This window comes from Aulonocara stuartgranti (genome assembly GCF_965226115.1).
Source record: "Aulonocara stuartgranti genome assembly, chromosome: 1".
NCBI lineage: Eukaryota > Metazoa > Chordata > Actinopteri > Cichliformes > Cichlidae > Aulonocara > Aulonocara stuartgranti.
Window position 1 is genome coordinate 5938905 of NC_138939.1, and position 13586 is coordinate 5952490.

Consider the following 13586-nt stretch of genomic DNA (forward strand, 5'->3'; position numbering starts at 1 on the left):
TCAAAGCAATTACTATCATTTGCACATACACCGTATAATAACTTCATACTTATAAATTAGTCTTCAATTTCTCGCACAGTGCAGAGAATGAGACAGACTTTACAGTAGCTATTAAACTTTTGACATTGGAAATCATCAACAATGGTGAAGTTGCTGGAAAAAATTGAATAATCAATAAATAAGTTACCTCTTTTACATTTTTGAATGTCTTTTTCTCCCCTCACAGGCAACTAACCTTGCAGCTTTATTTCGATTTCTCTCTCTCTCTCTAGCTCTCTTGATGTATTGGCCACCCTTCACTAGAAATGCATTCTCCATTCAAATGCTACACACCAAACTGACCTCTGTTAATACCACTGACAAAGGAACAAGCCGTTTTAGTGCCAATTTAGTGCACAAGCACTTCTCGGAGAAAGTCATTTTTCTGAGCGTCTATGCATGCCAGGCAGAGGGGCTGAGGAAATGAGACATTTTAATGGAATCCCCCCCCCACTCAAAACACTTGAAACAAAACCTGTCACAAAGAGATTGATTGTCTATTTTATTCATCCTGTTGTTCATTCATCTTTAGCAAGGTTCACTTACTACAGACCTTCTTCTCTGACCTCATTTTTTCCTAAAGTTATATTAAATATGTGACACAAAATAAAATACCAGGGTGGCAAATTTTACTCTACATTTTTTACAATATACAGTAAAACCCCTAGGTAACACACACACATCAAACACACAGGTGTATGCACGAAGAATTCAATTTAAACGCTCTTTTTTCATTTGGTAGTTGCCCCATTTTTTCACTTGTCTGCTTGCTGGCTGACCTGCAGGTGGTGGTAGTCGCCGTGCAAGTAAACCTCATCTCCGGTGTCCACATGGAATACAGAGTGCAGACACTTTGAGGGGCTAGGATCCTGTTTAAACTCCTCCACCTAACAGAGATGCACAGAGAGAGAGAAAGAGAGAGAGATGAAAGGAGGAAAAAAAAGGTCCAGGGTAAAGGGAGGGAGAGAGAAAATCAAAGGGAGAGACATCCATGGCCCCACAGAGGTTACTAGAAGAAACTAGCTATACTAGAGTAGCCTTCAACAAATTCAAAAACATATCAACCGAAACCTTTTGTATTGAGTCAAACATGGTGATGAACTTTCTTTACACACTGTAATGTCTGTCATGTCTCTTATGGTTGCACTGCTTAAGGCAGAGATGGCACCTCTGCTCTAATTCTATATAGGTCAATTCTAACGAATCAAATTCAATGCTGCTTCTTGTTTCTCTATCCTCCTCTGTCCATTCTTCTCTTTCCCCCATGTCAACTTGTCACGACAGATTCCCACATCCCCGGGATTTCTTTTCTATAATTCTCTCAGGCAACTTGAGATAACTGCTGTGAATGGAAAAAAAATTAAATTACACTTCACTTCCTTTCAGCATGTTCTCTTGAGCTAAAGCTGTTTGTTTTTTATATTTAAACTGTCAAACTGAACTTCTTTTACTGCATTCACTTTTGCTGACCCATCAACGTCCAGAGTTTTTTCCTGGCTCCAAAGGCTGGGGTGAAGGGTGATCAGAATGTAAGCATAATTGGTCTGAATATAGTTAAGGCAAAAACTTGAGTCTTACTTAACAGAAGTCAGTGGATTTCCACATCTGGCTCCTTTGTCTTAGGCCATTTAAATGTTTGTCTTTGTTTGTTTGCCTTTTTGGCTCCTCCATTTCAATTGCCACTTCAGCTTATTCTAGCTTTCTTTGCAGCTTTTTCACTTCAGTTAGTCTTGCTGCTTAAATTTAATCAGCTACTTAAATCTTAACCACCATCTGCCTGCACTGTTTTTTCAATCTATTATACCCATACAAATATGATTCAAAAGGTTTAAAAGGAACTAACATTTCTTTAACATTTTTAAGCCGTTTCAAAAAAATTAAATGTTTACAATCCTGGCTGCAAGAGTTCATCCCCACTACAATCATACATGCTGCACATAATCTGTTCTTTTGTTTTGGTTTTTAATAAAATAACCTGATAAAGAGTGAAGAGTTTAATCAGGGAACAACACCACACGCTACACGTTACAGTACAAACATCTCTGCTCGGGACCACATAAGGGCCAGATTATGGCAACCAAAATGATAACACTGTTTAAAACAAGACATGTACAACATTTTAGTTGTGCTTTATCCTCGGTGGTTTGTTGATGGCTTCGCATGTGTTTGCTTCATCGACTACACTACACACCAAATCACAGATGGGCCGCCTGTCCTGTCACACAGTTATAAATAATTGGCCCTTTGTCCCATTTTCACCTCCTTCGTTTCTTTTCTCTACTTCTCTCACTGCTCTCTCTATCATTAAATCCCTCGTTGTTGTCTCCATTGTTTTTCCTACTTCCTACCTTCTTTCTTACTTCTAGCTCTCTATCTCCTGTACTTTACGCTATGAGCTCTTTTATTTGGGTTCTTTTGTCGTCGTCCCCCCTCACACCTATTTTGCTATATAGTCAGGTCATAGTGGAGACCCGCTGTCCCACTTTCACTGAAACTGCTCCATTTCTTGCCATCCCATAGTGAGTAATGCTTATGTGCGTATGTGTACAGAATAAGAGGGGTACCTCTGTCAGCAGCTAACGCTGTTGTTTATGTTTCTATAAAACTTGCTTTTGTGTAGTGGTCTCCCTGATTCTTGCCCCTGCAGAGCCACAGTGTCAAGTGGCTCCACTCTTGGGATATTTGAAGAGGCCCCTGATCTTGCTTATTGTTTCAAGTGCTGCAATGCGCCAATATGGGCTTCAATTTAGCAGACTACTTCAACGCCTGCTGTTTTAACAGTCCACTTTCATGCACTTATTTTCCATCTTTAGCTACGCACAAAACTCTTGCATCTCATCAAGTCAATTAACTGCAATTCCTTATCATTTCTCACTGAAAAGGAAATGACTTTCATTTTCAAAACAAAGTTATGTTAAAGGGATACAGTGAGCTCAATAACTGTTTAGATCATCACGACTAAATGATCAGCTCACGTTTTTACGCTTAGATCTGTGACCATATCCCTGAATTGATCAATGTTTTGGTCTCTTCAGGCAGTGTAACAAGCCGTATACAAAAACACTGACTTATTGGCCTATTTAGTGTTCCAGCAGCCACTGGCACATAATTAGCATTTGGAGCACAGTAAAAAAAAAATTACAAAAAACAAAAGTAAAGTTGCAGAGTCCTGAACTGACAAAAAATGACTTAAAATATGCTAAAGAAATAGATGTTGGATTAGCAATAATGGTAAGTGGGCCAAAATTCCTCCACAGCATTGACAGTTATTGCAAATCCTTGAATAGCTGTTGTTGCTGCTGCTAAGGGTGGCCCAACCAGTCATCAGGTTTAGGGGGCAATCACTTTTTCCACACAGGGCCATCTAGAGTTTTTTATTTCTTAATCATAAAGAACTTCATTTACACCACTGTATGTATGTATTAAGGATAGGGATGTCACAGTAACACAAGAAGGCCGGTGTTAGTTAACTATAGAAATGGAAAAGAGTGTTGTTTGCAGCCTTAATAAGCCCGGACAGTGAGTTCCTCTGTTGCATATATAAAAATTTGTATTAACAAATATTGTTCTGGATGATAACGCTGCCTGAATTTCAATGCAAATCAGCATAAAAGCAGAGCATCTATATAGCATGTTGTATCTGTTGTTCACTAGCTCTGTTTCATGAGTTTCTCCTGCAGTATTGTCCAATTCCTTGAGGAAAACACACAAGTATTATATTTATTTATTTGTTATAATTAAGTTTAAGCACCTCAGGACATTGTTTAAAGATACAGGAATTGATTATTTGAAGGAAGAGAAAAGATCTGGTGAAATTTTAAACAATGTATTTTAAGCATTAATATTTTTATTATCATTGTTATCATCAGTAATCTCTAAATGTTTCGGTATACCTTTGTATTCAGTACGAACAGAGCTGCTTTAAATAAACATAAACAGCCACCTCATTTGTTTATCAATGGCAAAGGTAGAATCTTTTCCTTTAAGAAAAGTGTAATTGTTAAATAAAAGATATCCTTTCTTCCTCATACACTATCTTATCTAATCAGTGGGGCACAGCTGCTGTATTTGCTCTGTGATATTTGCCCTGCAGTGCCCCCATGTCACAGTTTCCATAAAAAATGCCATGTACTTCGTAAGCGTTGGTGACGGGGCCATAACGAAAGCTGTTCTGTGTAATTAACTGTGTAAACGCAGCTTTGTAATTAAGACAGAGAAACTCTCTCCCCTAAATTGGATCGTCAAGGTCGAGGCAAGATGAAAGAGGATGCCTTTCAACGGTGCACACCATATACGTGCAGATACACAGGGACGCAGCAGGCTGCTCTATTAAAAAAATATGCTCAATGAGGGAAAAAAAAAAATATTCAGGAGACATATCTGGCTTTTCTTTGAATACATAACATGGTTTGCCATTTTTTTCCTCATTCACAGCCTACTCTACACATTCATCAGTTTTCAGTAGAGGTGGCGTGAAATTTTCCTCCTTCGGAGCAAAAGTCATTGGAAATTAGGAGACTGCTGGTTATTAAGCCCTCAGGACTATATCAACTGGCTCCTTTTGTTATTTGTTGTGATATGAAAGAGGAACCAGATGTGTCCAAGGCTGTAGCACTAAGAGGCTTTGATGAGCAGGAATATACCTTTGATCTGCAACGCAGTGTGTAATTTCGGGGGTGTTTTTATGCAAACATGCAGAAGCTGTACTGAGCCAGGATGAAACACTCACCTTATCGGCCTGTCTCATGTAACAGTAGAGAATTCCTCTCATGCACTTGATGGCAGAATGCTCCAACTCGTGAGTTCGTCCCATGTCATCATCAATGCGTCTGAAGGGCAGGGAACAAAGGCCGAACACATGAAGACAAACTGTCACCTACAGCAACTCCTTTTGTTTTAAAAATGGCAAATATTACTAACTGGAGTCACAGTTGGTCTTTTGGTCAGTATTCTTACTCCTTAAATGTCCGAAAATAACAGCAGAGATCTCACAACTTAATATGAAGGACAAGTTTTCCGAGGAAAAAAAAAGTCCAAGTAGTCAGAAGATCAGACACATTGTAGAACTGTCTAAACTGTTATTTTATTCAAATAAAATATGAGTGAAAGAGAAGCAGAACATCAGAACCAGCTTAATAAATAATAAATAAATAATGCTAAATATTAAGTCTTTAATTCCTTACTACCTTTTGGTCAAGCCATTTTGTTCCCAGGTTTAAGCAAATAACAAATAATAAATAACCTGCTGAACCCTTTTTGGGGTAAGAAAGATAAAAAATAAAAAAATGAATCAGGTTTAGGTTGACATAACCCAGATCAAGCCAAACTTTTGCATTCATAAAGCTAGAAATGTTTGCCTAGCCCATATTTCATCAATAGGATTGTGGATCCATCCTAAATATTATTGTGATACAGAGAACTACCATGTGATTTTGACATGGACAACACAAATCCTGATCTGATGAGGACTGGAAGAGTAGTAATGGTCAATAATTTGTTCCGTTAAAGCTGTCAGTTGGCCAGGACTGCTGTGAAGATCAAACTGCTTAACCCAAGACTAAATACAATGGTTCTCTGGCTGTTTCAGTTACCCATAGCTATGAAATAATGATCATACTGTGATTTTTTTTTGCTCTTTAGACTTTCCCACACGTAGTACTGACTTTGAAGTATATTAGTCATCAGTGCTGATAAACCAACAGAAGCTCTTAACAATTTACACAATTTACATTTAATAGTGAATGCAAATTAACAAAAACATGAATGAATGCACTATAGAAAAATGCATTCAAATTGTGGGGAAACAAATCAGCTTTAAATTAAATCTGTTAGGTATAGAAAAGAAAAGTTTTGAAAGTCCTGAAATGAATACTGGTAGTAAAATGCCACTTTGTTCCTTGGTTGCAGCGACCACAGTGCGAATCAGCTCATTCTTTCTGAGGCTGGCAGATGTCAGATGTGTTTGACAAAGGTCAAGCTAGTAATGACTCTGGCTAACAACAAAGGAAAGCTAAGCCACTGATGTTATACTTGTTTAAAATTTACGAGGTACACAATGCATTAATGACTGCCTTCAAGACATGACCCCGTGCATCAAAACTGACTGCATGGACTTGTTAGTGAGAGGAAATTTTCACTAGAGCTACCCAGTGTCATTAACAAGAAAATGTATATAACAAATAGAAAAGTGAGTAGGCAAAGCTGCAGATAAAAGCTATCATGTTTCCTTAAAATAGAAGTTTGTGGTAACTCCAACTGCCAGTCTTGTCATTGAATCTCACACATACATACTCAAACACACACAGCATCTGGGTGTGAAGTAAGTAATGGCACTATCCAAGCCTGTCAGATGAGAATCATCTTAATTAAATCCCAGTGACAATTCTAATAGGAGGCAGCCATGACTGATGACTGGGATCTGCCTCTGGTCACATCACTGCAGTACACTCTATTTTTACCCCGCTCTTTCCCTCCGTCTTCCCCCTCCATCTAGTTTCCTCTCTGCCTCTCTCGCCATCTTCCACTTCTTCTTCTCTATTGCGAACCCTGACCAGCTTAAATCTCCCCTCTACCACTCCCGCATCTCCACTTTCACTCTTTCTTCTCGTATACCTCCCCTTTCCAATTCTGCCTCCTTCCTCTTTATCTTTTTTCCCCCCACCCTTCTTCTGTGCCCTGTTACAAGCTCATTTTGTGGAAGTGCTCTTTCCTTAAGAGGAATTTGGGCATCAACACAGGGGAACATTGATAAAGGGGTTTGGTGGCCCCAGTGAAATTTTGAAATGTTCTTCTAGAAGTAATAACCCCTATGTGGTTAAAAAGCAAAGCCTCCAAATGACAGAGGCAGATTAAAGATGAGGATCAGTAAGCATGAAAACGAAGAGAGCAGGGAAAAAAACCTGTGAAACTAACTGGGGCTTTTTGGTCAGCTTTCATATAATGCCCAACAAACTGAGCTGTCCATCTATTTTAGTATTTCTTTTACACCAGCGTTGCTGTGATGCTGAAAAAAGGCAATACATAGGACTGGTTTTTCAGCTACTCCTGAGTTTATGGGTCAGTGGCATATTCAGAAGCACAACATGCTGCAACCATCTATCACTATATAACAGCAAGAAAGACCTCTGCCCACAAGAAACTGGACTCACTGCAATAACCATCTGTGTTTATGACCTCCGCCTCCACTACTCACCATGAATTTAGATTTCAGTCTGAGATACTCTCACAACAGTAATCGAAGAGTTCTTTAAAAAGTCTAACTGAACATAAACATGAGTTCTAAGTTTTTAACTTGTACAGATCACTAGCTGTTTACCCATATTCTATGATTGCACCAATTACAGACCCTGCAACCTCTAGCTTGTTGGGTTGGGTGTGTGAAAAGACATATTTTCAAATAATTTCAAGGATTGTGTGCACTTGTTAGTACAACTGGGCTTATCTTGGAGCCACACTCACCCACAAACACGTACATGTTGGTAATCTGCCAAACAGCTTTGGTCAAGTTGAGCTTTCTATGAGTTTTGTAACTCAATTTTAGGTAAAAAGCACTATCTTTAGCACACAGCTAAGGTGCCAGCTTCCTAAGTCCACACAAATTTTGGAAAAAGACATATTGCATACTTATAAACAAACATATATTACACAGTTTATTTTGCATGCGTGTGCATTTTGCATACTAACCGATATGCCATTGCCAAGGCCCAGGCACTGGCAGCACAGTACAGAGAGTCCCGGACCTTTGCCTCTTTGCAGGTAGAGCATGTTTTTACTGGGAACAGACCAGTGGTGGGACTCTGGTAGTTCAAAATAGTTGTCTTGACTAAAAAGACACAAAAAAGATAGAGACAGACAGAAGAAGTGGTGGGTTAATAGTTGCAAAACTGGAAATGTCATCTGCTCACAGCTAAGTAGTTGAAAGGCCAGTGAAGAAAGCGCCTGTTTTCTAGGCTGTAAAGTATTCTCCTGCAGCTCTTTGTTACGAATATCAAAAGCATCTCGTTCTAACTGATGAATTAGGTGGTAAATCAAGAATCAACAGAGTAAAATTACCAGTTGGAAAATACAAAAATGAAATTTAAAAAAACAAAAACAACCCCCCCCCATAAGATTCTGTTTAAAGCGCAATAAACAAATCAGATAAATGTAATAAATAAGTATAAGATGAGAGAGAGAGCACTATGCGCCTCACAGCTTCAATGTCAGGGGCAGGGGAATAGTGGACCTCCCAGCTTCAGCGTCATATAGAGGAGCCCAGAGCAAACCCAGCAGCAAGCCTTAAAAAAAGGCTATAAATTTATATATAAAAAAATCCAAAATAGCTGCAGCAATCTAAGGAGAGTGGGCAACCAGAGTTTTACAACTTAAAGAAATTCTGCACTTGTGAGCAATTGTTGCAGAGAATCACCACGTTACCAATGACTGTGACACTTTTCATATGTTTTACTGTTAATGAATAAGTACTTTTTAAGATTGTAATGCACTTCAATAGATTCTTACAATATTAAAATACAACTGAATAAAAAAAAACTATAATACACAAAAATATTATTCAAATGCCTGATAGATCTGGATAGATGCATTTTCAGCTGTTTTTTGTTTTTTTTAAAAGAAGACACAGAGTCAAGGGTGCAAAGAGAGAGAGGTAAACTGCTCCATAGTTTTGGCACAAATGTTTGAAAGGCAAAATCCCATTTATTTTTTAGATCGGTACGTGGAATCACCAGAAGACCACTATCAGCAGATCGAAGGAAGAAGCATGATGTAGAAGATGATGTAAGTGGGGGCCTCTCCACATCAGGCCATGAAAGTAAGAGTCAAGATTTTAAATTGAGATCTGAAACTAAATGGAAGCTGGCGCAGACTCTTTAACAATGGGGTGATATGTGAGAATTTGTGAGTGTGAGTTAAAAGCCTTGCAGCAGCATTTTGGACAGCTTGAAGGCAATTTAAAGAAGCCTTCAATATTATAATCATGAGGCAATGAAGGCATAAAAAAGCATCTCCAATTTACCTTTAGAGACAACAGTCCTGAGTTTAGCGATATTTCTTAAGAAAGCAATAGAAGGTCATAGACTTGATGTAAACATGAAAAGTCAAAAATTGATTAAAAATTAACCCAAGATTTGAAGCTGTAGCTTTTACAGTGGATGAGAAAGATCCCAAATGATGTCTAGTCTGGGGCTTAATGCTCTCTGGAGCAAAAATTTAACACTCATCCAACCATTAATTTCCTTAAGAAGTTCCATTAGAATGGATAGTTTATCTAACTATAAGGTTTGGAATAACGGTACAGTTGAATATCATCTGCATACAGATGATAGGAAATGGATTTCAAACTAATTATTAAAGCTGCAAGCAGCGTTATGAGGGCCCTCGCACCCCATCGCGTCGAGCCACGCCCAACACCTACAACCAGCACCTCCGATCTGATGTCACATTGATGGAATTCATGCATTTAACCACCAGCTAACATTTCATCCCATTCAATCATCATTATAGTCGTCCCACTAGGTGGCGCTCTAACCATTATGTACAAATGGCATAACAAACACTTCCAAGCTCGAGTCTCATCACACCTGAGACGTTTGGGAGAGATTGGACATTGTGTTTTTGAGTGACAGCAGATTACTGCTTTTTGGCGAGTGATTCAAACTCTAAGTGCCGCCATAACCACCCCGTTTCCCTGGACGTAAAAAGCTTCGCAATTTAACAACACAAAGGTCTTTAGATTCCACACACTGAAGAATGCTTCAATATGATGAAATCCCTTGGAGGAGTTCGTCAAAGTATGAGGCCTGAAAAGAGGGGAAAATGTCATCAAAATTGCACATTAATTTTAAAATGGCTGACTTCCTGTTGGATTTGGGATATTGCTCCAAGAGACTTTTTTGTACATCTTGATATCTTACACAAGCTTACCAAGTGTCAGACTCATAGATGAAACACAGAGCAGGGGCTGATGTTTTGAAATATTGTAGGGGGCGCTGTGGAGCCATTTTGCGCTATTCAAGGAAAATGGTTACATAACAACAATGCCTTCATCCATTTAGAGGTGTGTGCCAAATTTCAAGCCTCTATAAACTTTCCAAGCCCCTCAAAAGCCACTTCATCTTTCATGATGAACCGCGTTGCCACCAGGGTGCGCCGTTCAGTTTAAAGTCACAATTTTTGCACTGAAGCATCACGAGGGACTGATGGTGATATTCACCGCTTTTGAGGTGGCCACGATCAACCTGTGAAAATCAGTACAACAAAGTTAAAGCCATGACATTTCCTGTTGCCACTAGGTGGCGCTGTCCGTATTTCCGACAATGGGCACATCAATCTGTTCAGGGCGGGTCTGACATCATGCCTGTAAAGTCTGGTACTGATCAGACTGGATTTCATTGAGTTATACTAATTTGTTTCTTCATGGCGTGACATCAAAGTTCGCCATGCTGCTGGGGTCACACCCTTTCGCGAAAACTCACAGTTTTCACTGTAACCCAAGACCAACTCCTTAAGGCTTTCCTGGAGAAATTTGAGGCTGCAGATGTCACCCATCACTATACTGTACCCCAAAGTGTAAAACATGACATTTCCTGTTCCCACTAGGTGGCGCTGTCCCTGGTGTCAAATATGGCAGTTGAAATATGTTCAGGGGTGGAGCCTTATCATATGTGTTCACTTTGGTCAAGGTCAGAACTTCTATGACAAAATGAGAGGCAATAAGATTTTCATGGCGAGTCATCGAAATTCGCCATGGCGCCACGGCCTCATAGTATTGTGAAAACTCAAAAGCTCCGCAATTTAACATGGCACAAGGGTGTAGTTGACACTGTCCAAATTTGAAGGTTATGAAATGAAACCCCAAGGAGGAGTTCGCAAAAGTTCGAGGCATGGAAATGGCAAAATTAGAGCCAAAATGTCACCTTCTCTTCCAAATGGCGGACTTCCTGTTGGGTTTGCGTCAATGGGCCCACAGACTTTTTTGTTCGTCTTGGCATGATACACATGTGTGCCAAATTTCATACATGTAGCTCAAACGATGTGGTCGTAGGGCTGCATTTAACAAGGCATAGGTGGCGCTGTAGAGCCATTTCCCAGTGCTCATATGTAAAACCATTAAAATACAAAATTTTTCACCAGACCTGGCATGTGTGCAAAATTTCATGAGTTTTTGAGCATGTTTAGGCCCTCAAAAAGGCCCTTGTTTCGCCTGAATAATAATAATAATAATAATTAAAGCTGCAAGCAGCGTTATGAGGGCCCTCGCACCCCCGGCGTGTCGAGCCATGCCCAACACCTGAAACCAGCACGTCCGATCTGATGTCACATTGATGGAATTCATGCATTTAACCACCAGTTAACATTTCATTTGGTTCAACCATGAGTATAGTCGTCCCACTAGGTGGCGCTCTAACCATTATAGACAAAGGGCATAACAAACATTTCCGAGCTCGAGTCTCATCACGCCTGCGACCTTTGGGAGAGATTGGACTTTGTGTCTTTGAGTGACAGCATATTACTGCTTTTTGGCGAGTGATTGAAACTCCACGTGCCGCCATGACCACCCCGTTTCCTTGAACGTAAAAAGCTTCGCAATTTAACATCACAAAGGTCTTTAGATTCCACACACTGGAGAATGTTTCAATATGATGAAATCCCTTGGAGGAGTTCGTCAAAGTATGAAGCCTGAAAAGAGGGGAAAATGTCGCCAAAATTACACATTAATTTTAAAATGGCTGACTTCCTGTTGGATTTGGGATATTGCTCCAAGAGACTTTTTTGTACATCTTGATATTTTCCATAAGCTTACCAGGTTTCAGACTCATAGATGAAACACAGAGCTGGGGCTGTGGTTTTGAAATTTTGTAGGGGGCGCTGTGGAGCAATTTCGCGCTATTCAATGAAAATGATCACATGACAACAAAGCCTACATCCATTTGGAGGTGTGTGCCAAATTTCAAGCCTCTATAAACTTTCCAAGCCCCTCAAAAGCCACTTCATCTTTCATGGTGAACCGCGTTGCCACCAGGGTGCGCCGTTCAGTTTAAAGTCACAATTTTTGCACTGAAGCATCACGAGGGACTGATGTTGATATTCACCGCTTTTGAGGTGGCCACGATGAACCTGTGAAAATCAGTACAACTAAATTAAAGCCATGACATTTCCTGTTGCCACTAGGTGGCGCTGTCCGTATTTCCGACAATGGGCACATCAATCTGTTCAGGGCGGGTCTGACATCATGCCTGTAAAGTCTGGTACTGATCAGACTGGATTTCATTGAGTTATACTAATTTGTTTCTTCATGGCGTGACATCAAAGTTCGCCATGCTGCTGGGGTCACACCCTTTTGCGAAAACTCACAGTTTTCACTGTAACCCAAGACCAACTCCTTAAGGCTTTTCTGGAGAAATTTGAGGCTACAGATGTCACCCATCACTATACTGTACCCCAAAGTGTAAAACATGACATTTCCTGTTCCCACTAGGTGGCGCTGTCCTTGATGTCAAATATGGCAGTTGAAATATGTTCAGGGGTGGAGCCTTATCATATGTGTTCACTTTGGTCAAGGTCAGAAAATGTATGACAAAATGAGAGGCAATAAGATTTTCATGGCGAGTCATCGAAATTCGCCATGGCGCCACGGCCTCATAGTATTGTGAAAACTCAAAAGCTCCGCAATTTAACATGGCACAAGGGTGTAGTTGACACTGTCCAAATTTGAAGGTTATGAAATGAAACCCCAAGGAGGAGTTCGCAAAAGTTCGAGGCATGGAAATGGCAAAATTAGAGCCAAAATGTCACCTTCTCTTCCAAATGGCGGACTTCCTGTTGGGTTTGCGTCAATGGGCCCACAGACTTTTTTGTTCGTCTTGGCATGATACACATTTGTGCCAAATTTCATACATGTAGCTCAAACGATGTGGTCGTAGGGCTGCATTTAACAAGGCATAGGTGGCGCTGTAGAGCCATTTCCCAGTGCTCATATGTAAAACCATTAAAATACAAAATTTTTCACCAGACCTGGCATGTGTGCAAAATTTCATGAGTTTTTGAGCATGTTTAGGCCCTCAAAAAGGCCCTTGTTTGGGGTGAATAATAATAATAATAATAATAAGAAACAGAGCAGATACAATAGGGCCTTCGCACTCTCAGTGCTCGGGCCCTAATTAAAGCTGCAAGCAGCGTTATGAGGGCCCTCGCACCCCCGGCACGTCGAGCCACTGCCAACACCTCAAACCGGCACGTCCGATGTGATGTCACATTGATGGATTTCATGCTTTTAATCACCAGCTAACATTTCATCTTATTCAACCAGGATTATAGTCATGCCACTAGGTGGCGCTCTAACCATTATTGACAAATAGCATAACAAACATTTCCAAGCTCGAGTCTCATCACACCTGCGACCTTTGGGAGAGATTGGACATTGTGTTTTTTAGTGACAGCAGATTACTGCTTTTTGCGAGTGATTGAAACTCTACGTGCCGCCATGACCACCCCGTTTCCCTGAACGGAAAAAGCTTCGCAATTTAACATCACAAAGGTCTTTAGATTCT

General features: G+C 40.1%; 1 protein-coding gene across 4 annotated transcripts in view; it reads right to left on the reverse strand.

The window, feature by feature from the left end:
* Positions 1-13586, reverse strand: part of phkb (phosphorylase kinase, beta) — a 107429-nt gene that overhangs the window by 68836 nt on the left and 25007 nt on the right. For all 4 annotated transcript variants that reach the window (XM_082523269.1, XM_082523267.1, XM_082523268.1 and 1 more), the window contains 3 exons: positions 7723-7861; positions 4769-4868; positions 819-926 (listed from right to left, as the gene is read on the reverse strand). In XM_082523269.1, coding sequence (XP_082379395.1) covers positions 819-926; positions 4769-4868; positions 7723-7861 — 347 coding nt within the window. The remainder of the gene's footprint in view (positions 1-818; positions 927-4768; positions 4869-7722; positions 7862-13586) is intronic.